Consider the following 24,950-nt stretch of genomic DNA (forward strand, 5'->3'; position numbering starts at 1 on the left):
AACCCCATTGGTCTTAACAGTGTCACAAATCTGCAAGAATTCAGTTAAGAACTGAAAAGGATCTTCTAATGGAAGTCCATGAAACTTGCAGTTCTATTGCATCAAAGAAACTAATTGAGGTTTAAGCTCAAAATTGTTTGCTCCAATGGTAGAGATTGAGATGCTTCTTCCATGTAAGTTGGAATTTGGTGCAGTAAAGTCACCAAGCATCTTCCTTGCATTGTTATTATTTTCGGCCATGTCTCCTTCTTTTTCAAAAATTTCTGTAAAGTCCTCTTCAGAGTGTTGTGTTTTAGCTTCTCTTAGCTTCCTCTTCAGAGTCCTTTCAGGTTCAGGATCTGCTTTAACAAGAATGTTCTTATCCTTGTTCCTGCTCATATAAAAAAGAAGAGAACAGAACATAATAGGGATCCTCTTTGCCACAGTATAGAGGTTCCTTTATGTGAGTAGAAGAGAAGAAAAAGAATTCGAACACAGAGAGAGGGAGAGGGTTCGAAATTTTAAGAAGAAGAGAAGTGTTAGTAGATAAATAAAATAATTAGAAAGAGATGAGGGAGAGAAGAATTTTCGAAAATAATTGAAAAGAAAAGAAAAATATTTTTGTTTTTAATAAAAAAAATAAAGTTAAAATTCGAAAATAAGAAAAGAAATAAAATTAAAATTAAAATCTAAAATAATTAGTTAATTAAAAAGAAATTTTGAAAAAGAGGAAGGTGATTTTCGAAAATTAGAGAGAGAGAATTAGTTAGGTAGTTTTGAAAAAGATAAGAATTAAACAAAAAGATAAGATTAATTGAAAAAGATTTGAAAATCAATTTTGAAAAGATAAGAAGCTAGAAAATAAGTTAGAAAAGATTTTGAAATTAATTTTAAAAAAGATGTGATTGAAACTTATTTTGAAAAAGATTTGAAAAAGAACTTTAAAAAGATTTGATTTTGAAAATTAAAGTTGATTACTTGACTAACAAGAAACAAAAAGATATGATTTTGAAATTTAAAGATTGAACCTTTCTTAATAGGCAAGTAACAACTTGAAAAATTTTTGAATCAATCACATTAATTGTTAGTAAAGATTTTGAAATTATGAAATGGAAATAAGAAAAAGATTTTTGAAAATCAATTTGAAATTTTCGAAAATCATAAAAAAAAGATGAAAAAGATTTGATTTTTGAAAAAGATCTGAAAAAGATAGAATTTTTAAATTGAAAATTTAATTTGACTCATAAGAAACAATTAAATTTAAAAACTTTTTGAAAAAGTCAACTCAAATTTTCGAAAGTTTATGAGAGAAAAAGGAAAAGATATTTTTTTTTATTTTTTGAATTTTAATGAGGAAAGAGAAAAACATAAAATTGATGCAAAACATAAAAATTTTGGATTAAAATAAAAGATGCATGCAAGAATACTATGAGTGTCAAGATGAATACCAAGAACACTTTGAATGTCAAGATGAACACCAAGAACTTATTTTTGAAAATTTTTAAGAAAAGAAGAACATGCTAGACACCAAACTTAGAAATTTTCAAACTTTAGACACTAACAAATTGAAAATGCATAGGAAAAACAAGAAAAGATACAAAACAAGAAATTTTAAAGATCAAACGAGAAGACTTACCAAGAACAACTTGAAGATCATGAAGAATGCAATGCATGGATTTTCGAAATTTTTTTTTTGAAATTAAAAAGATGCAATTGACACCAAACTTAAAAATTGACACAAGACTCAAACAAGAAACACAAAATTATTTTTGATTTTATGATTTTATTACTTTTTTTGGATTTTTCGAAAATTATTTTGAAAAGGAAAATAAGGATTTCAAAATTTTTAATAGGAATTCCAGGAATCTTGCAATGTTAGTCTAAAGCTCCAGTCCAGGAATTAGACATGGCTTACTAGCCAGCCAAGCTTTCATTGAAAGCTCCGGTCCAAAACGCTAGACATGGCCAATGGCCAGCCAAGCTTTAGTAGATATTGCCTACCTCCCATGTATACAACAACTATGTGTGTAACTGCCAAATGGGTGAAGATCAACAAGCTCTTGTGATGATAAGTTGAAACCCCGGTCCAAAAGATCAGACATGGCTTACAACCAGCCAAGATTCAACAAATCATCATGAAACACTAGAATTCCTTCATAAAAATTCTGAAGAACATAAATTAAAAAAAAAAAATTGAAAATATTTATTTATTTTTTTTGAAATTTTCGAAAATAAGAATAATAAAAACAAAAAGGTTAAAATTAAAATAAAATTACCTAATCTGAGCAACAAGATGAACCGTCAGTTGTCCAAACTCGAACAATCCCGGCAACGGCGCCAAAAACTTGGTGTTGTTGCCGAACCAAACTTGGCACTGTTGTTGCCGGAAACAAATGCGAAATTGTTGTTTGTTCCCTCCCCGGCAACGGCGCCAAAAACTTGGTGCACGAAATTGCGATCATCAACAATGGCGCCAAAGGCTTGGTGCTCTCAAACGTGAATCACACTTTGTCACAACTTCGCACAACTAACCAGCAAATGCACTGGGTCGTCCAAGTAATAAACCTTACGTGAGTAAGGGTCGATCCCACGGAGATTGTCGGCTTGAAGCAAGCTATGGTCACCTTGTAAATCTCAGTCAGGCGGATTCTAATGGTTATAGAGAATTGATAATTAAAACATAATTAAAATATAAACTAGGATAGAGATACTTATGTAATTCATTGGTGAGAATTTCAGATAAGCGTATAGAGATGCTTTCGTTCCTTCTGAACCTCTGCTTTCCTTCTGTCTTCATCCAATCATTCCTACTCCTTTCCATGGCAAGCTGTATGTTGGGCATCACCGTTGTCAATGGCTACATCCTGTCCTCTCTGTGAAAATGGTCCAATGCGCTGTCACTGCATGGCTAATCATCTGTCGGTTCTCGATCATACTGGAATAGGATTTACTATCCTTTTGCGTCTGTCACTATGCCCAGCACTCGCGAGTTTGAAGCTCGTCACAGCCATCCCTTCCCAGATCCTACTCGGAATACCACAGACAAGGTTTAGACTTTTCGGATCTTAGGAATGGCCATCCATGGGTTCTAACTTATACCACAAAGACTCTAATATCTCGAACTCGGTCCCCTGTATTAGATATCTGAGAGATACTCATTCTGTCTCGTCTTCATGTAGAACGGAAGTGGTTGTCAAGCACGCGTTCATAGGTGAGAATGGTGATGAGCGTCACATAATCATCACATTCATCATGTTCTTGGGTGCAAATGAATATCTTAGAATAGGAATAAGCTTGAATTGAATAGAAAAACAGTAGTACTTTACATTAATACTCAAGGAACAGTAGAGCTCCACACCTTAATCTATGGTGTGTAGAAACTCTACCGTTGAAAATACATAAGAACAAGGTTTAGGCATGGTCGAGAGGCCAGCCTCCATGATCTCAGAACTAAACGTCCAAAGATCTCTGAATACAATAGTAAAAAGTCTTATTTATGCTAAACTAGTTACTAGGGTTACAGATATAAGTAAATGATGCAGAAATGAACTTCCGGGGCCCACTTGGGGTGTGCTTGGCTGAGCATTGAAGCTTTCACATGGAGAGGTCTTTCTTGGAGTTAAAGGCCAGTTTGTAACCTATTTCTGGCGTTTAACTCCACTTTGCAACCTGTTTCTGGCATTTGACTCCAGAATAGGGCAGAGAGCTGGCGTTGAACGCCAGTTTGCATCGTCTAAACTCGGGCAAAGTATGGACTATTATATATTGCTGGAAAGCCCGGGATATCTACTTTCTAACGCAATTGAGAGCGATCCATTTGGAGTTTTGTAGCTCCAGAAAATCCACTTTGAGTGCAGGGAGGTCAGAATCCAACAACATCTGCAATCCCTCTTCAACCTCTGAATCTGATTTTTGCTCAAGTCCCTCAATTTCAGCCAGAAAATACCTGAAATCACAGAAAAACACACAAACTCATAGTAAAGTCCAGAAATGTGAATTTTATTTAAAAACTAATAAAAATATACTAAAAACTAACTAAATCATACTAAAAACTATGTTAGAACAATGCCAAAAAGCGTATAAATTATCAGCTCATCAAGGAGCTTGTAGATAAGTTTGTGGATCTTAAGCTGGACATTGGTGAAGTTGCTGGAAGGGCTTGTTTAAATCAGTTGCAGATCTCAAGCACGTTTAAATCAGAAATACAAAGGGCTCAGCAAGATGGGCAGAAGCTTCAGCAATTGTTTCAACCAGTTGGTGATAAGAGGCACAAAGAATTCACTAAGGATGATGAAGGGTTATGAAGATAGAAGGGAAGGATTTGCGTACCGGATGTAGGAAGTTTGAGACAAGATTTTTTGTCAGAAGCTCACAACAGTGGGTTTTCTATTCATCCTAGGAGCACGAAGATGTATTATGACCTAAAGAAGATGTTCTGGTGGCCTGGGATGAAGGGTGATGTAGCAATAGTGGTATCTAAGTGTTTAACTTGTCAGAAAGTGAAGATAGAGCATCAGAAACTGTCGAGGATGTTACAGCCACTTGAGATTCCTCAGTGGAAGTGGGAAGGAATCGCGATGGATTTTGTGACCAGTTTACCAAGGACTAGGTCGGGATTTGATGCGATTTGGGTGATCGTAGATCGCTTAACCAAATCCGTTCATTTTCTGCCTATTCGAGTGAACTGTTCTATGGAGGATTTAGCAAGGTTGTACATAAAGGAGATAGTAAAATTGCATGGTGTGCCGTCGAGCATAGTATCGGACCGTGATCCCCAATTCACTTCAAGGTTTTGGGGAGCTCTCCAAAGAGCTTTTGGTACGAAGCTATGTCTCAGTACCGCATATCATCCGCAAATCGATGGACAGTCGGAAAGGACTATTCAGACGTTGGAAGATATGATCAGAGCATGTGTGTTGGATCAACCCGGGAGTTGGGATCGTTACATGCCATTGGTGGAATTTGCGTACAACAACAGCTTTCATGCGAGCATTGGCATGGCTCCGTATGAAGCTTTGTATGGACGAAAGTGCCAATCTCCACTTTGTTGGTATGAATCTGGTGAAGTAAGTATTTTGGGTTTTGATGTAATAGTAGAGACTACAGAGAACATTAAGAAGATTCGTGCAAGAATTCTAACCACTCAGAGTCGACAGAAGAGCTACGCGGATCAGAGGAGGAAACAATTAGAATTCAAAGTGGGAGAACATGTATTCTTGAGGGTCACACCAACAACTGGGATTGGAAGAGCAATCAAGACCAAGAAGTTAAATCCGAGGTATATAGGACCGTTTGAGGTTTTAAGGCGATTCGGGTCGGTGGCGTATCAAGTTGCTTTGCCACCTTATCTGTCTAATTTGCATGATGTATTCCACGTGTCACAACTCCGTAAGTACACATCGGATGTGGCTCATGTGTTGGAACCTGAATCGGTCGAGTTGAAAGAGAACTTGACTTTCCAAGTAACGCCAGTGAGGATCGATGACTCTAGTATGAAGAAGCTACAAGGAAAGGAAGTTCAGTTGGTTAAGGTTGTGTGGGAGCGAGTAGGAGTTGAAGAGCATACTTGGAATTGGAGTTCGAGATGTGAAAAGATTATCCCGAACTTTTCTCAGGTAATTCAAATTTTGAGGGCAAAATTTCTTATTTGGTGGGGAGAATGTAAGAACCGCAACTAATTAACCGGTTAATTAAATAATTATAATGCCCAAATTAGATTCCGAAAAGTTAGAGTGAGAATTTGAGGATCTAAAGGTGATTTTTGGACTCAGTAGGTCTTTTTGAGTCAAAAAATGTGTTTTCTGTAAAAAACTGTAACAAACCACGAACCGGCAATTGAACCGGTTGAACCGATTCAAATCTGCCCGGTACCGCACGAGAAATAGTGAAAACCATCAAAAACCTTAGAAAAATTTTAGAAGTTGAAAACTGGACGTTAATTTTAAAAGTTTGGCCCGAAGTTGAGCCAAACGGGCTAAAAACGCTAACAGGTTGGAGCGGGTCTAAGTTGGGCCCAAGCCCAACATATAAAAGGCTCAATTAGTGAACCAAACCAGCCAGAACACCAATCAAACATAACACACACAGCAGAAAAGAAAGGGGAAGAGAGGAAGAAGAAATACTATTCACCCTCTTCTTCTCTAGCTCATATTTTAAGCTACGGAGCTCCGATTGCCACACCGTTTATGGCTACGCGTTCCTTGTGAGGAGCTCTACAAAACCCATACAAGAAATTGGAGAGCTAATGGTGCACGAAATCACAATCACACTCTTGCAATTCCGCACAACTATCCAGCAAGTGCACTGGGTCGTCCAAGTAATACCTTACGTGAGTAAAGGTCGATCCCACGGAGATTGTCAGCTTGAAGCAAGCTATGGTTATTTTATAATTCTTAGTCAGAAGATCAATAATAAGAGTGATTATATTTATGAAGAGTAAAAAGCATCAATTAAATAGTACTTGTATGCAGTAATGGAGAATGTGTTGGAGTTTTGGAGATGCTTTGTCTTCTGAATCTCTGCTTTCCCCCTGTCTTCTTCTTCACGCACGCAAGGTTCCTCCTATGGCAAGCTGTGTGTTGGTGGATCACCGTTATCAATGGCTACCATCCGTCCTCTCAGTGAAAATGGTCCAGGTGCACTGTCACCGCACGGCTAATCATCTGTCGGTTCTCACTCATGCTGGAATAGGATCCATTGATCTTTTTGCGTCTGTCACTACGCCCAACCCCTGTGAGTTTGAAGCTCGTCATAGTCATTCAATCCCTGAATCCTACTCAGAATACCACAGACAAGGTTTAGACTTTCCGGATTCTCAAGAATGCTACCAATGGATTCTAGCTTATACCACGAAGATTCTGATTAAGGAATCCAAGAGATACTCATTCAATCGAAGGTAGAATGGAAGTGGTTGTCAGGCACGCGTTCATAGGTTGAGAATGGTGATGAATGTCACGGATCATCACATCCATCATATTGAAGTGCGAATGAACATCTTAGATAGAAACAAGCGTGTTTGAATAGAAAACAGAAATAATTGCATTAATTCATCGAGACACAGCAGAGCTCCTCACCCCTCAACAATGGAGTTTAGAGACTCATGCCGTCAAAGAGTACAAAGTTCAGATCTAAAAATGTCATGATGTTCAAAATAAATCTCTAAAAGTTGTTTAAATACTAAACTAGTAACCTAGGTTTACAGAAAATGAGTAAACTATGATATATAGTGCAGAAATCCACTTCAGGGGCCCACTTGTGTGCTGGGGCTGAGACTTGAGCTTTACACGTGCCTAAGCTATTTCTGGAGTTAAACGCCAGGTTGTAACCTGTTTTGGGCGTTTAACTCCAACTTGTAACCTGTTTCTGGCGTTTAACGCAAGAATAGGGTAGAGAACTGGTGTTGAACGCTAGTTTGTGTCATCTAAACTCAAGCAAAGTATGGATTATTATTGATTTCTAGAAAGCCCTAGATGTCTACTTTCTAACGCAATTAAGAGCGCGCCATTTGGACTCATGTAGCTCCGGAAAATCCATTTCGAGTGCAGGGAGGTTAGAATCCAACAGCATCTGCAGTCCTCTTTCAGCCGCTGAATCAGAATTTGCTCAGGTCCCTTGATATTAGCCAGAAATTACCTGAAATCACAGAAAAACACACAAACTCATAGTAAACTATAGAAATTTGATTTTTATTTAAAAACTAATAAAAATATACTAAAAACTAACTAAATCATATTGAAAACTATGTAAAAACAATGACAAAAAGCGTATAAATTATCCGCTCATCACAACACCAAACTTAAATTGTTGCTTGTCCCCAAACAACTGAAAATCAAATAGGATAAAAAGAAGAGAATATACTATGAATTCCAAAATATCAATGAAACTTAGCTCCAATCAGATGAGCGGGACTTGTAGCTTTTTGCCTCTTGAATAGTTTTGGCATCTCACTTTATCCTTTGAAGTTCAGAATGATTGGCATCTATAGGAACTTAGAATTTAGATAGTGTTATTGATTCTCCTAGTCCTGTATGTTGATTCTTGAACACAGCTACTTTATGAGTCTTGGTCATGGCCCTAAGCACTTTGTTTTCCAATATTACCACCGGATACATAAATGCCACAGACACATAACTGGGTGAACCTTTTCAGATTGTGACTCAGCTTTGCTAGAGTCCCCAATTAGAGGTGTCCAGGGTTTTTAAGAACACTCTGTCCTTGCTTTGGACCTCAACTTTAACCGCTCAGTCTCAAGTTTTCACTTGACACCTTCACGCCACAAGCATATGGTTAGGGACAGCTTGGTTTAGCCGCTTAGGCCAGGATATTTTTCCTTTAGGCCCTGACGTTAGAGATTTTTGCCAGTAAAGAATGTCATAAAAACAGTCGCGTTGTAGATATAGTCTCTAAACCGACAGAAATCCCTTCGTACAAATGTTTTGGTTGTCACAAGTAACAAACCCTTTTGAAATTGATAACCGAGTATTCAAACCTCGGGTCGTCTTCTCAAGGAATTGCAGGGAGGTATGTTCTTATTATTGGTTATGGAGATTGTAAATTTGGGGTTTTGAGAAATTTGGAGTTTGGGCAATGTGCACAGGTATATTTAAATGACAAGTAAAATAAATTAACAATAATAAAATCTCTTGGCAAGGTATGGAGAACTGGAGGTCCTATCCTAGTTATCCTTATCAATTGTGATGAGAATTGGATTCTTCCCCCACCTTATTAACCTCTAACTATGAAGGTAAGTTAAGTGGACAAATTAATTCCAATTTTCAATCAACAATGAGTTTGATAACTCAAGAGTTACCAATTATTTAACCACAGCCAAAAGGGAGAAAAATATCTAAATTAAATTAAGAGCATCAATATAAGCAAAGCAATCTTAAATCTGAAAATACCTCAAATAATATTAAATAAAATATGCAGATCTTAACATGAAAAGTTCATAAGCCAATTGGGCAACATATCTAATATAAGCATTAAAGTATCTGAAAGTAAAAGAGAAATAAAAAGTAAAAGGAAAATTAAACCTGGGATTGAGAGTCACTCCTAAAACTAAGAGAAATCCTAAATCCTAATCCTAAGAGAGAGGAGAGAACCTCTCTCTCTAAAAACTACATCTACTCCTAAAATTGTGAATTATGAGAGCCTCTTTATAAATAGATGCATTCTCCCACTTTATAGCCTCTAATCTGTATTTTCTGGGCCGCAAAATGGGTCAGAAATAGCCCAGAATTCGCTGGTTGCGAATTCAAATGCGCTGGTTTCCGTCACTTGCGACGCGGCCGTATGGATCACGCGATCGCGTCACCTAGCTTCAGGAGAACTATAGCATATTATATATCAAATCGAAGCCCCGGACGTTAGCTTTCTAACGCAACTAGAACCGCGTCGTTTGGACCTCTGTAGCTAAAGTTATAGCCGTTTGAGTGCAGAGAGGTCAGGCTGGACAGCTTAGCAATTTCTCCAACTTCTTGCATTCCTTCCACTTTTGCATGCTTTCTTCCCATCCTCCAAGCCATTCCTGCCTTATAATATCTGAAAACACTTAACACACATATCAAGGCATCTAATGGTAATAAGAGAGGATTAATAATAAGCAAATATAAGATCAAAGAAGCATGTTTTCAATCAAAGCACATAATTAGGAAGGCAAATGTAAAACCATGCAAATAATATGAATAAGTGGGTAAAGAGTTGATGAAATTCACTCAATTGAGCACAAGATAAACCATAAAATAGTGGTTTATCAACCTCCCCACACTTAAAATACTAGCATGTCCTCATGCTAAGCTCAAGAGAAGCTATAAAGGTGAAGAGGAATGATAGAATGTATGAAATGCAATCCTATCTATATGAATGCAACTAAATGTGAAATGCTTTAATTTTTTATCACATGTGCATTAATCTTTTATTAAACTTAATATTGGGGTAATTTTGTCCCCTTATTTACTTATTTATTGAGTATTTTTGGATTTTTCTCTTTTTTCTCTTTTTTTTTCTTTCTTCTTTTTTTTTTATTTAGAGAAACAAACATAACTTATCAATGCACATGGATTTTCTATTATTTTTCTATTTTGGTTTTTCATGAGTAAGTTCCCAAATTCCTGATATTCAAATAAATTAGAAACATTATACTTTTCCTTTATTAACCCATGTTCCCACAGTTTCCCCATACTTAATTAACACATTATCTTAAGCTAACCAAAGATTCAATTGGGATATTTAATTATTTTTTTGCTTTAAGGCTAGTGATGTGGTAAAATACAGAATAAGAGGGGGTTAAAAGGCTCAAAGTGGCTGACAAGGGTGATTTAAATGGTAGGCTTATTTGGGATAAGTGAGCTAAAATCAAATAATGGCCTCAATCATATGCAAACATGTAAATACACTAAATAATGGACATATAGGTTGGAACAAAATATAGATTACAATCATAGAGAAGGGAACACACAGGAATAAAATATTTATGGTTAAATAATGTAACCATGTAAATAAGCTCAAAGTCTCACAGGTTGTGTGTTCTTTGACTCAAAAACCATGTTCCAAATACAACTTCAAACAAATTTAACACATAAAAAATTTTTAAAAATTTTTATTTAAATTAGTGAAAAAATTTTTTTTTTTTCAAAAATAGGATCTTAAAAAGAGATTTATTATTTTAACCAAGTAGTAACTAAATGCACAAAATCAAATAAATATGCAATCAAATATGCAGATGCAACAATGAACAAATAAAGAAAATAAGATTATTGGTGTTGAAAAGAAAGTACTAACCCACGGAGATCGGTATCGACCTCCCCACACTTAAAGATTGCACCGTCCTCGGTGCATGCCGAGATTTGCAGGTGGATGGGTTGTTTCAACTGTTGCTTTTCTCTAGGGATTGTGCAGATGGACTTGTCTGTCTCCTCATGTAAAATGTCTTCCGCTTTCCTTCCGGGTGGCCATCCTGAAAGAAGAGGGAAAAGAAAAAGTAACCCAAAAATAAAGATAGAAAATAAATTAGGTATGGGTGGGTTAATGCCAAAATGATAAGGGTTTCATTTACATGGAAGCTTCAACATGTAAGTGAGAAAACAATAGAAGCTATGGCATACTAGTGGTGCAGAATTTGCAACAATGGGGAAGAGAGTGGGTAATGACAGACAATGTAAGTTCATGTCAATGCAAAAGGAATATCAGTATTATAAAAATTAGCATTGATTTAAATAATATTACCCAATTAAGTCACTAAGCACCAAGAAAATACCAGAAAAGATGTAACAGTTGAATAAGAATATTTGAACACCAATAATAACTTTATAAAAATAAAATATGCAATGAATGAAAGTATGCAAATAAATTAAATAAAATAAAATGAAAGTGAAAAAGAATGAGAAAAAGAAAGTGAGAAAGGAGAGAGAAGGAAGAAATTAGGATTAGAAGAGAAAAGATAAGAAAATTGGCACTAATCTGGATAGGTTGTGCGATGCTGGCGACGCGGTCGCGTGGGTGACGCGGTCGCGTGGTGCCCGATAAGGTTGGTTGACGCAGACGCGTGGGGCACGCGATTGCGTGACTCGATTTGTGCTAGTGGCGCGAGTGCAGCCTCGCGGTCGCACAACTCTCTGTTCAAACTCAGTATTGCCAAAATCTAGGGTGACGTGGTCGCGTGGGTGACGCGGTCGCGTGGGTGGCCATCTTTCGAAAACGACGCGAACGCATAGGACACGCGTTCGCGTGGGAGGGTTTGGGCTTCCAGCACGAGTCCAGCCCAACTCCAGCACAACTTTCGGCCAAGCACCCTTTTTACGCCAATTTCAGGTCACGCGGCCGCGTGGGTGACGCGGTCGCGTGGGAGGCCATTATTCCCATATGACACGGTCGCGTCAGTGACGCGGTCGCGCAGGGTGATTTGTGCCATTGGCACGCCTCCAGCGCTACTCCTGCGAAACTCTCTGTTCATATTAATATTGTCTCCCATCTCCATGCGACGCGGACGCGTCGCTGATGCGGTCGCGTCGCGTGCTCGCTTATTTTTTTTGTAATCTGAAAAATGCAGAATGCAGTGTTAATATGAATGTAATGCAAAACTCCAGGTTCAATATAACAAATTAAAATAAAATTCAAAAACAAATAAAACTAAATAAAAATGAAAAAGGACGATCATACCATGGTGGGTTGTCTCCCACCTAGCACTTTTAGTTAAAGTCCTTAAGTTGGACATTTGGTGAGCTTCCTGTTATGGTGGCTTGTGCTTGTATTCATCCAGGAATCCCCACCAGTGTTTGTACTTCCAGTAACCTCCGGGGTCCCAAACTAGGCGCAGAAAGCCTTCAAGTAAGTTAAAGCAAGTGACCAGGCCCCAAGAGTGCTGATTTCTAGATTGAATTCCGGGGTCCCAGACCTTGCCTTTGCACCTGTCTTTCTGTTGATCATCATGATTCCATCCGGGTGGCAAGCAATCTAAATTCTCACTAAAGCGGCCAAACAACTTCCTAGACCCATTCAGTTGAGCTTTACACCAACCTTTAAACTTTGAGCACACAACCATGATGAACCTTGCTTGACAGTTTCAACCATTAACCATCTTCCTCTTACTCTTAATGCCACAAAGAGCTCTAAGTTGACCATCCATCTCCAGTAGCCCATATTCAAGTGGAATTAGAAAGCTAAGGGATATGAATTTTATCCACTTGAATGTTGTGAAGGATGATGGCAGCTTAGGGGAGGGGTCTCTAATGAACTTGCAAGCTCCACTTCCTTGTGCTCTTCTTTGACATCTTCCACCTCTTTGCAAGCTTCTTCAGTTTCAACCTCTTCCAAGTCTTCAACCAGGGTATGCCTTGGAGGTTGTACACCCTCCTCAACATCAAATGCAACTGTCTTGGAAAGAGGCTCTATGTCTTGACTTTCCCATGGAGATTTAGCATCTCGCAAGTCTTCAACCACTTTTTTCTCTTTAATAATTACTGCTTTGTCCAGTAGTTTTAATATAAAATCGTATTCATCCTTGATGATTTTCTTTCCATGACGACTCTTTTCAACTATTCTTTCATCATCAAGGGTCTTTACTACCTTCACCTTTAGGGCCTCCTCTAGCTCCTTATGAAGTATGGATTCGCGAAGATGATCCCTTCTCTCTTGTTCCATGTCAATAGCATTATTGGGATCATGTTGCTCTTAGATTGATGGATGTTGGTGCTCTTCCATGGATGGTGGTGATGGGATGGAGAGATCATTCTGTGGCTGAAAAGAAAGTGCACTAGAGCTTGAGGGTTGGTTGTTGAAGGTATTTGGTGGTCCGATTTGTGCGACGAGAGCTTGTATGGTGGAGTTTAGATCGGCAAGTACTTTCTCCATGGAGGTTTGGGGTGGATAGGAAGGTTCATTTGGCTCATAAAGTGGTTGGTATGGTGGTTGAGGGTTAAGGTCATATGGAGGTGAATGGCAGAAAGGGGCTTGTGAGTTTGGTGGTCCAAAGTTATGTTGAGGAAAGGGTTCATAGGCATATGGTGGTAGTTGTTGATAGTCCATTGGAGGTGGTTGTTGCCATGAGGGTTGATCAAATCCTTGTGGCTCCTCCCATCTTTGATTGTTCCAACCTTGATGCCTGTTCACATGGTAATTTCTTCTTCCTGCAACATAATTGTAACCAGACTCATAGCCAAAGGGGTGAGAGTTCATAGTAAATAGAAATTAAAAATAAAAACAAATTAAAATTAAAAGGTTATTTAAATTTTTAATTTGAAAATTAAATTTTGAAATTTTTTGAATTTTAAATTTTGAAATTTTAATTTTTTTTGAAATTTAAAATTTGAAATAAGATAAGATAAGAAAGAAATTTTAAAATAAAAACCAATAACCTCTTAATTTGCGAAAAAGCAAAAATAAAAACAAAAATAAAAACAAATAAACAAGCAAAAGAAAATATTTACAATAACCAATAATAAGGCACACGTTTACAATTCCCCGGCAACGGCGCCATTTTGACGTTAGAGATTTTTGCCAGTAAAGAATGTCATAAAAACAGTCACGTTGTAGATATAGTCTCTAAACCGACAGAAATCCTTTCGTACAAACGTTTTGGTTGTCACAAGTAACAAGCCCCTTTGAAATTGATAACCGAGTATTCAAACCTCGGGTCGTCTTCTCAAGGAATTGCAGGGAGGTATGTTCTTATTATTGGTTATGGAGATTGTAAATTTGGGGTTTTGAGAAATTTGGAGTTTGGGCAATGTGCACAGGTATATTTAAATGACAAGCAAAATAGATTAATAATAATAAAATCTCTTGGCAAGGTATGAAGAACTGGAGGTCCTATCCTAGTTATCCTTATCAATTGTGATGAGAATTGGATTCTTCCCCCACCTTATTAACCTCTAACTATGAAGGTAAGTTAAGTGGACAAATTAATTCCAATTTTTAATCAACAATGAGTTTGATAACTCAAGAGTTACTAATTATTTAACCACAGCCAAAAGGGAGAAAAATATCTAAATTAAATTAAGAGCATCAATATAAGCAAAGCAATCTTAAATCTGAAAATACCTCAAATAATATTAAATAAAATATGCAGATCTTAACATGAAAAGTTTATAAGCCAATTGGGCAACATATCTAATATAAGCATTAAAGTATCTGAAAGAAAAAGAGAAATAAAAAGTAAAAAGAATATTAAACCTAGGATTGAGAGTCACTCCTAAAACTAAGAGAAATCCTAAATCCTAATCCTAAGAGAGAGGAGAGAACCTCTCTCTCTAAAAACTACATCTACTCCAAAAATTGTGAATTATGAGAACCTCTTTATGAATGGATGCATTCCCCCACTTTATAGCCTCTAATCTGTATTTTCTGGGCCGCAAACTGGGTCAGAAATAGCCCAGAATTCGCTGGTTGTGAATTCAAATGCGCTGGTTTCCGTCACTTGCGACGCGGCCGCATGGATCACACGGTCGCGTCGCCTAGCGTCAGAGGAACTATACTATATTATATATCAAATCGAAGCCCCAGACGTTAGCTTTCCAACGCAACTGGAACCGCGCCGTTTGGACTTCTGTAGCTAAAGTTATAGCCGTTTGAGTGCAGAGAGGTCAGACTCGACAGCTTAGCAATTTCTCCAACTTCTTGCATTCCTTCCACTTTTGCATGCTTTCTTCCCATCCTCCAAGCCATTCCTGCCTTATAATATCTGAAAATACTTAACACATATATCAAGACATCTAATGGTAATAAGAGAGGATTAATAATAAGCAAATATAAGATCAAAGAAGCATGTTTTCAATCAAAGCACATAATTAGGAAGGCAAATGTAAAACCATGCAAATAATATGAATAAGTGGGTAAAGAGTTGATAAAATCCACTCAATTGAGCACAAAATAAACCATAAAATAGTGGTTTATCAGGCCCTCCTATCCGCTGATTGATGAGCGGATAATTTATACGCTTTTTGGCATTGTTTTTAGTAGACTCTAGTTACTTTTAGGGATGTTTTCATTAGTTTTTATGTTAAATTCATATTTCTGGACTTTACTATGAGTTTGTGTGTTTTTTTGTGATTTCAGGTATTTTCTGGCTGAAATTGAGGGACTTGAGCAAAAATCAGATTCAGAGGTTGAAGGACTACTGATGTTGTTGGATTCTGACCTCCCTGCACTCAAAGTGGATTTTCTGGAGCTAAAAAACTCAAACTGGCGCGCTTCCAATTGCGTTAGAAAGTAGACATCCAGGGCTTTCCAGCAATATATAATTGTCAATACTTTGGCCAAGTTTAGATGACGTAAAAGGGCGTTGAACTCCAGTTCTACGCTGCTGTCTGGAGTTAAACGCCAGAAACACGTCACAAACCAGAGTTGAACGCCAGAAATACGTTACAACCTGGCGTTCAACTCCAGAAAGAGCCTCTGCACGTGTAACATTCAAGCTCAGCCCAAGCACACACCAAGTGGGCTCTGGAAGTGGATTTATGCATCAATTACTTACTTCTGTAAACCCTAGTAACTAGTTTAGTATAAATAGTACCTGTTACTATTGTATTTGACATCCTTGATTGTAATTTTGATCCTGTGATCACGTTTTGGGGGCTGGCCATTCGGCCATGCCTGAACCTTTCACTTATGTATTTTCAAACGGTAGAGTTTCTACACTGCATAGATTAAGGTGTGGAGCTCTGCTGTTCCTCAAAGATTAATGCAAAGTACTACTATTTTTCTATTCAACTCAACTTATTCCAATTCTAAGATATTCATTCACACTTCAACCTGAATAAGGAACGAATGCATCTCTATACGCTTATCTGAAATTCTAACCAATGAATTACATAAGTATTTCTATCCTTATTTTATGTTTACTTCTTATTTAATTTTGAAAACTCCATAACCTTTTGATATCTGCCTGACTGAGATTTACAAGATGACTATAGCTTGCTTCATACCAACAATCTCCGTGGGATCGACCCTTACTCACGTAAGGTTTATTACTTGGACGACCCAGTGCACTTGCTGGTTAGTTGTGCGAAGTTGTGATAAAAAGTTGAGATTACAATTGAGCGTACCATGTTGATGGCGCCATTGATGATCACAATTTCGTGCACCACTGATGCTTAAAGCCTTGGATCCTTTTTGTTACCCTTGCCTTTTGGATTTAAGGGCTATTGGATTTTTGCTCTTGCCTTTTGGTTTAAAGAGCTTTTGGCTTTTTCTGCTTGCTTTTTCTTTTTCTTTCCTTTTTTTTTCGCCATTTTTTTTCGCAAGCTTTTGTATTCACTACTTTTTCTTGCTTCAAGAATCAATTTTATGATTTTTCAGATTATCAATAACATTTCTCCTTTTTCATCATTCTTTCAAGAGCCAATATATTTAACATTCATAAATAACAAATTCAAAAGACATATGCATTGTTCAAGCATTCATTCAAAAAACAAAAAGTATTGTCTCCACATCAAAATAATTAAACTAGTTTCAAGGATGAAATCGAAACCATGTACTTCTTGTTCTTTTGTAATTAAAACATTTTTTATTTAAGAAAGGTGATGGATTCATAGGATGTTCATAACTTTAAGGCATAGACTCTAATCTTTATTTATTATTTATTGGAAATAATATAAATTAGGCATAAAAGCAGACACTTAGCAATAAAAGAAAAGAAACTAAAGACGTAAAGACAAATAACTCTAATTTTAATACTCATAGACTTTTAAAATAGATAAAAGGTTATCACAAAGTTAGGACTCAACAACCTTTGCTTTGGGAGGTAGATGCCTCTTTAGTCTGTGGAGTGCTTGGCCCTTCAAGAGATAGCTTCTGGCGCTTCAGTTCTTTCAGTTCACGCCCTTGCTCTTCTTGTTCCCTAAGCAGCTTGCAGAGCATGCTGTTTTGATTTTGCTTATCTTCCTTCAGTTGATCCATAGCTTCTTGCAACTTGGTGATAGATGCTTCTAGGCACCCCCAGTATTCAAATTGAGGAATTTCCGGGAGGAACTCTTGTGCTCTCCTCTTGATGGGATCGTCCTGCACTTGTCCTTCCATTGACTTTTTGGTGATTGGTTGCTCAACTGAAATATACTCATCTACTCCCATCTTTACTCCAGCATCTTTACATAACAGGGAGATCAAGCTTGGATAAGCCAATTTGGCATCTTTGGAGTTCTTGTTTGCAATTTTGTAAAGCTCACAAGAAATCAGCTGATGAACTTCCACTTCTTTTTCCAGCATAATACAATGGATCATCACTGCTCTTTTGATGGTGACTTCAGAGCGGTTGCTAGTGGGCAGTATAGAGCACCCAATAAAGTCCAGCCAGCCTCTGGCGACTGGTTTGAGATCTCCTCTTTTGAGTTGGTTTGGGACACCCTTTGTGTTTGTTGTCCATTTGGCTCCAAGGAGGCATATGTCCTCTAGGATTTTGTCCAAGCTCTGATTTGGTCTCATCATTCTCCTATTAAAGGAGTCTAGGTCATCTTGCAGTTGAGGCAGCTTGAAGATCTCCCTTATTTTGTCAGGATGGATGTGAACAATCTTCCCTCTGACCAGAGTTTGATAGTCATAGAATGCGGTTCCAGCTATTCTCTGCCTGTCTGTTTACCACAGATTAGAGTAAAATTCCTGAACTATGTTTCTTTCCACCTTTGTTTCAGGATTAGCTAGGACTTCCCAGCTCCTGTTTCGAATTTGCTCTTGGATCTCCGAATATTCGTCTTCTTTCAGATCGATTTTAACTTTCGGGATCACTGACCTTAGACCCATTATTTTGTAGTAATGGTCTGAATGTTCTTTGGTTAAGAACTTCCCTTGATTCCAAAGTGGTTTTGGAATATTCTCTTTCTTGCCTCTTGAGTTGGTTTGTTTTCCCTTAGGAGCCATGATCTTGGTGGGTATTGGCTTAGTGATCACGGATAAACACACCAAACTTAGAGGTTTGCTTGTCCTCAAGAAAAAGAAAAGAAAGGAGAGGGATAGAGGGACAGCCAAGTTCGAATTGTGGAAGAGATGGGGAGGCCGAACGAGGATTTAAAGGGAAGGGGGTGGGTTTTCAAAAATCTTTTAAAAAGATATGATAGAAAATGTGATTTGGAAAAGATAAGTAAGATAGGAAAAGATGTAATTTGAAATTGAAAAGATATGAAAGATATTTGAAAAAGATAGATTTGTTCTAAAAATTTTGTGAAGATTTGAAAAAGATATTGATGAGTTTGGAAAAAAAATTTGAAAAAGATAGATTTGTTTTGAAAAAGATTTGAGAAGAGGTTGGAGAAGAATTGAGAAAGATTTAATTTTAGGATTAAGATATTTTTTTTTATTTTTGAAAAAAAAGTTTGAAAAAAGAAAGTATGGAACATGTTTATGCAAGAAAAATGGTTTAAAATATGAAAATTTTTAAAAAAATCAAGTTGGGAACAAAAACTTCCTCCCCTCCACAATCTTGGCATTAAACGCCCAACTGCTGCATGTTTTGGGCGTTTAACGCCCCTCTGTAGCTTCTTTTGGGTGTTTAACGCCCATCTGTTGCTTCTGGCTGGCGTTAAACGCCAGAATCCCTTTGTCATTGGGCCTTTTTCCTGAACGCCGAGGACGCTGCAAGTATGGCGTTAAACGCCAGAATGCCCATTCTGGCGTTTAACACCCAGAAAGGTATCATTACTGGCGTTAAACGCCCAGTAGATGCTTCTTTTGGGCATTTAACGCCCAATTGTACCTCTTACTGGCGTTTTCTTGCCAGTGAGCTCCTTTTCCCTGTTTTATGCTCTGAATCCTTCTGTAACCCTGTGAACTTATGCAATTGATTCTTTACCTTGAAAATTATTAATATTGAACGTGTATAATTTAAAAAATAAATAAAATGAAGAATGGAATAAAATAAAATAACAGAAAAAGTTTTGCTAATGGCTGGGTTGCCTCCCAGCAAGCGCTTCTTTATTGTCTTTAGCTGGACCTTGCTGAGCTTTTAATCTAGCTTCAACTTTGAGCATTCTTGCTCAACATTGCCTTCAAGATAATGCTTGATTCGCTGTCCATTAACAATGAACTTCTTATTAGAATCAATGTCTTGAAGCTCCACATAGCCATATGGTGACACACTTGTAATCACATATGGTCCCCTCCACCGGGATTTCAGTTTCCCGGGGAATAGCCTGAGCCTAGAGTTAAATAGCAGAACCTTCTGTCCTGGTTCAAAGACTCTAGATGATAGCTTTCTGTCATGCCACCTTTTTGCTTTCTCTTTGTAAAGCTTGGCATTTTCGAAAGCAGTGAGTCTGAATTCCTCTAGCTCATTTAGCTAGAGCAATCTTTTTTCTCCAGCTAATCTGGCATCAAAGTTTAGGAATCTAGTTGCCCAATAGGCCTTATGTTCCAGTTCCACGGACAGATGACAGGCCTTACCATACACAAGCTGGTATGGAGAGGTCCCTATAGGAGTCTTGAATGCTGTTCTGTAAGCCCGCAGAGCATCATCCAAGCTTCTCACCCAATCCTGTCTACGGGTACTTACAGTCCGTTCCAGGATTCTTTTTAGTTCTCTATTAGAGACTTCAGCTTGCCCGTTTATCTGTGGATGATATGGAGTTGCCACCTTGTGGCTAATTCTGTACCGGACCATAGCAGAGTAAAGCTGTTTATTGCAGAAGTGAGTGCCCCCATCACTGATTAGTGCTCTAGGGACACCAAACCTGTTGAAGATATGTTTCTGGAGGAACTTCAACACTGTTCTAGTATCATTAGTGGGTGTGGCAATGGCCTCTACCCATTTGGATACATAGTCGACCGCCACCAAAATATAAGTATTTGAGTATGATGGTGGGAAAGGCCCCATGAAGACAATACCCCATACATCAAACAATTCAATCTCCAAGATTCCTTGTTGAGGCATGGCGTAACCATGAGGCAGATTACCAGCTCTCTGGCAACTGTCACAGTTACGTACAAACTCTCAGAAATCTCTATAGAGGGTAGGCCAGTAGAAGCCACATTGGAGGACCTTGGTGGCTGTTCGCTCACCTCCGAAGTGGCCTCCATATTGTGATCCATGGCAATGCCATAAGATCTTCTGTGCTTCTTCTCTAGGCACACACCTACGGATTATTCCGTCTGCATATCTCTTAAAGAGATAGGGTTCATCCCACAAGTAGTACTTTGCATCAGTAATTAATTTTTTCTTTTGTTGCCTGCTGTACTCCCTGGGTATGAACCTTGCAGCTTTATAGTTTGCAATTTCTGCAAACCATGGTGTTTCCTGAATGGCGAACAAATGCTCATCCGGAAAGGTTTCAGAGATCTCAATAGAAGGAAAGGACACCCCTTCTACTGGTTCTATCCGGGACAGATGATCAGCCACTTGGTTTTCTGTCCCATTTTTGTCTCTTATTTCTATATCAAACTCTTACAGAAGCAACACCCATCTTATGAGCCTGGGTTTTGAATCCTGCTTTGTAAGTAGATATTTAAGAGCAGAATGGTCAGTGTACACAATCACTTTTGATCCTACTAAGTATGATCTAAACTTGTCAATAGCATAAACCACTGCAAGTAATTCTTTTTCTGTGGTTGTGTAATTTTTCTGGGCATCATTTAAAACACAGCTAGCATAATAAATGACATGTAGAAGCTTGTCATGCCTCTGCCCCAATACTACACCAATGGCATGGTCACTAGCATCACACATTAGTTCAAATGGTAATGTCCAGTCTGGTGCAGAAATAACTGGTGCTGTGACCAGCCTAGCTTTCAGAGTTTCAAACGCCTACAGACACTCTGTGTCAAACACAAATGGCGTGTCAGTAGCTAGCAGGTTGCTCAGAAGTTTTGTAATTTTTGAAAAATCCTTTATAAACCTCCTATAGAATCCTGCATGCCCCTGAAAGCTTCTGATTGCCTTGACATTGGTAGGTGGTGGTAATTTTTCAATTACCTCTACCTTAGCTTGATCCACCTCTATTCCCTTGTTTGAAATCTTATGCCCAAGGACAATCCCTTCAGTCACCATAAAGTGACATTTTTTCCAGTTTAAAACCAGGTTAGTCTCTTGGCATCTTTTCAGAACCAGTGTCAGGTGATCAAGACAGGAGCTGAATGAGTCTCCATATACTGAGAAGTCATCCATGAATACTTCCAGAAATTTTTCCACCATATCAGAGAAAATAGAGAGCATGCATCTCTGAAAGGTTGCAGGTGCATTACACAGCCCAAATGGCATCCTTCTGTAGGCAAATACTCCAGATAGACATGTGAATGCTGTTTTCTCTTGATCCTGGGGATCTACTGTAATTTGGTTGTAGCCTGAATAGCCATCCAAAAAGCAGTAATAATCATGACCTGCTAGTCTTTTTAGCATCTGGTCTATGAATGGTAAAGGAAAATGATCCTTTCTGGTGGCTGTATTGAGCCTTCCGTAGTCAATACACATGCACCACCCTGTAACTGTTCTTGTAGGAACCAGTTCATTTTTTCATTATGAACCACTGTCATGCCTCCCTTTTTGGGGACAACTTGGACAGGGCTCACCCAGGGGCTATCAGAAATAGGATAAATAATCCCAGCCTCCAGTAACTTGGTGACCTCTTTCTGCACCACTTCCTTTATGGCTGGATTTAGCCGCCTCTGTGGTTGAACCACTGGCTTAGCATCGTCCTCCAATAGGATCTTGTGCATGCATCTTGCTGGGCTGATGCCCTTAAGATCACTTATGGACCACCCAAGAGCTGTCTTGTGTGTTCTTAGCACTTGAAGTAGCGCTTCCTCTTCCAGGGGATTTAAAGCAGAGCTTATGATCACCGAAAAAGTGTCACCTTCTCCCAGAAATGCATATTTCAGGGATGGTGGTAATGGTTTAAGCTCAAGTTTAGGAGGTTTTTCCTCTTCCTGAGGAAGTTTCAGAGGCTCTTTCAATTCCTCTGAATCCTCCAAATCAGCCTGAATATTTTTAAAGATATCTTCCAGCTCTGATTCGAGACTCTCAGCCATGTTGATCTTCTCTACCAAAGAGTCAATAAGATCAACTTTCATGCAGTCTTTTGGTGTGTCTGGATGCTGCATGGCTTTGACAGCATTCAACTTAAACTCATCCTCATTGACTCTTAGGGTTACTTCCCCCTTTTGGACATCAATGAGAGTTCGTCCAGTTGCTAGGAAAGGTCTTCCTAGAATGAGAGTAGCACTGTTGTGCTCCTCCATTTCCAGCGCTACAAAGTCAGTGGGAAAGGTGAATGGCCCAACCCTGACAATCATGTCTTCAATCACGCCTGATGGGTATTTAATGGAGCCATCAGCAAGTTGGAGACATATCCGGGTTAGTTTGACTTCTTCAGTTAAACCAAGTTTTCTGATAGTGGATGCAGGTATTAGGTTGATGCTTGCCCCAAGATCACATAAAGCTGTCTTGGTGCAATTATCCTCTAATATACATGGTATCATAAAGCTCCTGGGATCTTTAAGCTTTTCTGGGAAGCTTTTTAGAATGACTGCACTGCATTCTTCAGTGAGGAGAACTCTTTCAGTTTCTCTCTAATCCTTCTTATGACTCAAGATCTCTTTCATGAACTTGGCATAAGAGGGTATTTGCTCAAGTGCCTCTGCAAACGAAATCTTTATTTCAAGAGTCCAGAGATAGTCTGCAAAGCGGGGAAATTGCTTATCCTGCTCCTTTTGGCGGAGTTTTTGAGGATAAGGCATCTTGGCTTTGTATTCCTCAACCTTGGTTGTTGTAGGTTTATTTCCTACAGAAGTGGTTGGAGAAGCCGTTTTAGAGGGGTTATTATCAGCACTTGTGTGTGTCTGATCCCTCACTGGCGTTTGAATGCCAGGGTTAGAAGCTTGATTGGCGTTGAACGCCAACTTCTTACCTGTTTCTGGCGTTTGAACGCCAGAACTGAGCTTCTATTGGGCGTTTGACGCCAGCTCCTTGCCTATTTTTGGCGTTTGAACGCCAGAATTGTTCCTCTCTGGGATCTTACTGTCCTCAGAGGGATTTTGGATAATATTTTGCTCATCCTCTGTCAGTTGTTCTTTCCTTGGCTTTCTGCTACTCTGAAGTGAGGTATTTAATGTTTTTCCACTTCTTAATTGAACTTCCTGGCCCTCTTCTGTTATCTGCTTTGATAACTGCTGTTTTGTCTGATTCAATTGTGCCTCCATATTTTTATTAGCATTTTTAGTGTCTTGTAGCATCTCCTTGAATTCTGCTAGCTGTTTTGTTAGAAAGCACAATTGTTGATAGAGTTCAGCAACTTGTTCTGGAGGACCAAGTTCAGTAGACACTGCTTTGGCTTCTTCTTTTATGGAGGACCTATTACTTATGTACAGATGCTGGTTTCTAGCAACTATATCAATAATCTCTTGAGCCTCTTCAATAGTTTTCCTCATGTGTATAGATCCACCAGCTGAGTGGTCTAGGGACATCTGAGCTCCTTCTGTAAGTCCATAGTAGAAGATGTCTAATTGCACCCACTCTGAAAACATTTCAGAGGGGCATTTCTTTAGCATCCCTCTGTATCTCTCCCAGGCATTATAAAGGGATTCATCATCCTATTGTTTAAAGCCTTGGATGTCCAGCCTTAGCTGTGTCATCTTTTTTGGAGGGAAATATTGATTCAGGAATTTGTCTGATAACTGTTTCCATGTCCTTATGCTTGCTGTGGGTTGGTTATTTAACCACCTTTTAGCTTGATCTTTTACAGCAAACGGAAACAGTAACAGTATGTATACATCCTGATCTACCTCCTTGTCACATACTGTGTCAGCAATTTGCAAGAATTGTGCCAGAAACTCAGTAGGTTCTTCCTGTAGAAGACCGAAATACTGGCAGTTTTGCTGCACCATGACAATGAGCTGACGATTTAGCTCAAAACTGCCTGCTTTGATGGGAGGTATACAGATACTACTCCCATATGCAGCAGCAGTGGGATTAGCATATGACCCCAGAGTCCTTCTGGACTGTTCATTTCTACTTAGATCCATGATGAATAAAATGGAATTGATATGAATTGCAAAGAAAAAATATATTTTTATTTTTTTATTTTATTTAAGTAGAATAAACCAAATTATTAAGATAATTAAAAATAATAAGATAAAATAAAATAATTAGAAATTAGAATGTAAATTTCGAAAACCAAGAGAAAAATAAATTTGAAAATGAAAGTAATTGCCTAATTAAGAAGATTGGAAAAACTTTGGATATGATTTTTGAAAAAGATTTTGAATTTTGAAAAGATTTGATTTTTAAAATAAAAATCTGAATTTTTAAAGGTATTTTTCGAAAATTCAATTAAACTAAAGGAAAAAGATATTTTTGAATTCAATGAGAAAAGAGAAAAACAATAAAAAGACACAGAACTTAAAATTTTAGGTCTAATGCTCCTTATTTTCGAAAATTTGGAGGAGAAACACCAAGGAACACCAAACATAAAAATTTTAAGATCAAAACACAAGAAAGACTCAAGAACACCTTGAAGATTCACAAGAACACGAAGAACAGAAATTCAAAGACTCAAAGGACT

General features: G+C 38.1%; 1 protein-coding gene across 1 annotated transcript in view; it reads left to right on the forward strand.

The window, feature by feature from the left end:
- Positions 4,977 to 24,950, forward strand: part of LOC107633299 — a 45,494-nt gene continuing 25,520 nt past the window's right edge. Inside the window, exon 1 of the mRNA XM_016336943.1 lies at positions 4,977 to 5,594. Coding sequence (XP_016192429.1) covers positions 4,977 to 5,594 — 618 coding nt within the window. The remainder of the gene's footprint in view (positions 5,595 to 24,950) is intronic.

Source organism: Arachis ipaensis, chromosome B03 (assembly GCF_000816755.2).
Source record: "Arachis ipaensis cultivar K30076 chromosome B03, Araip1.1, whole genome shotgun sequence".
Taxonomy (NCBI): Eukaryota; Viridiplantae; Streptophyta; class Magnoliopsida; order Fabales; family Fabaceae; genus Arachis; species Arachis ipaensis.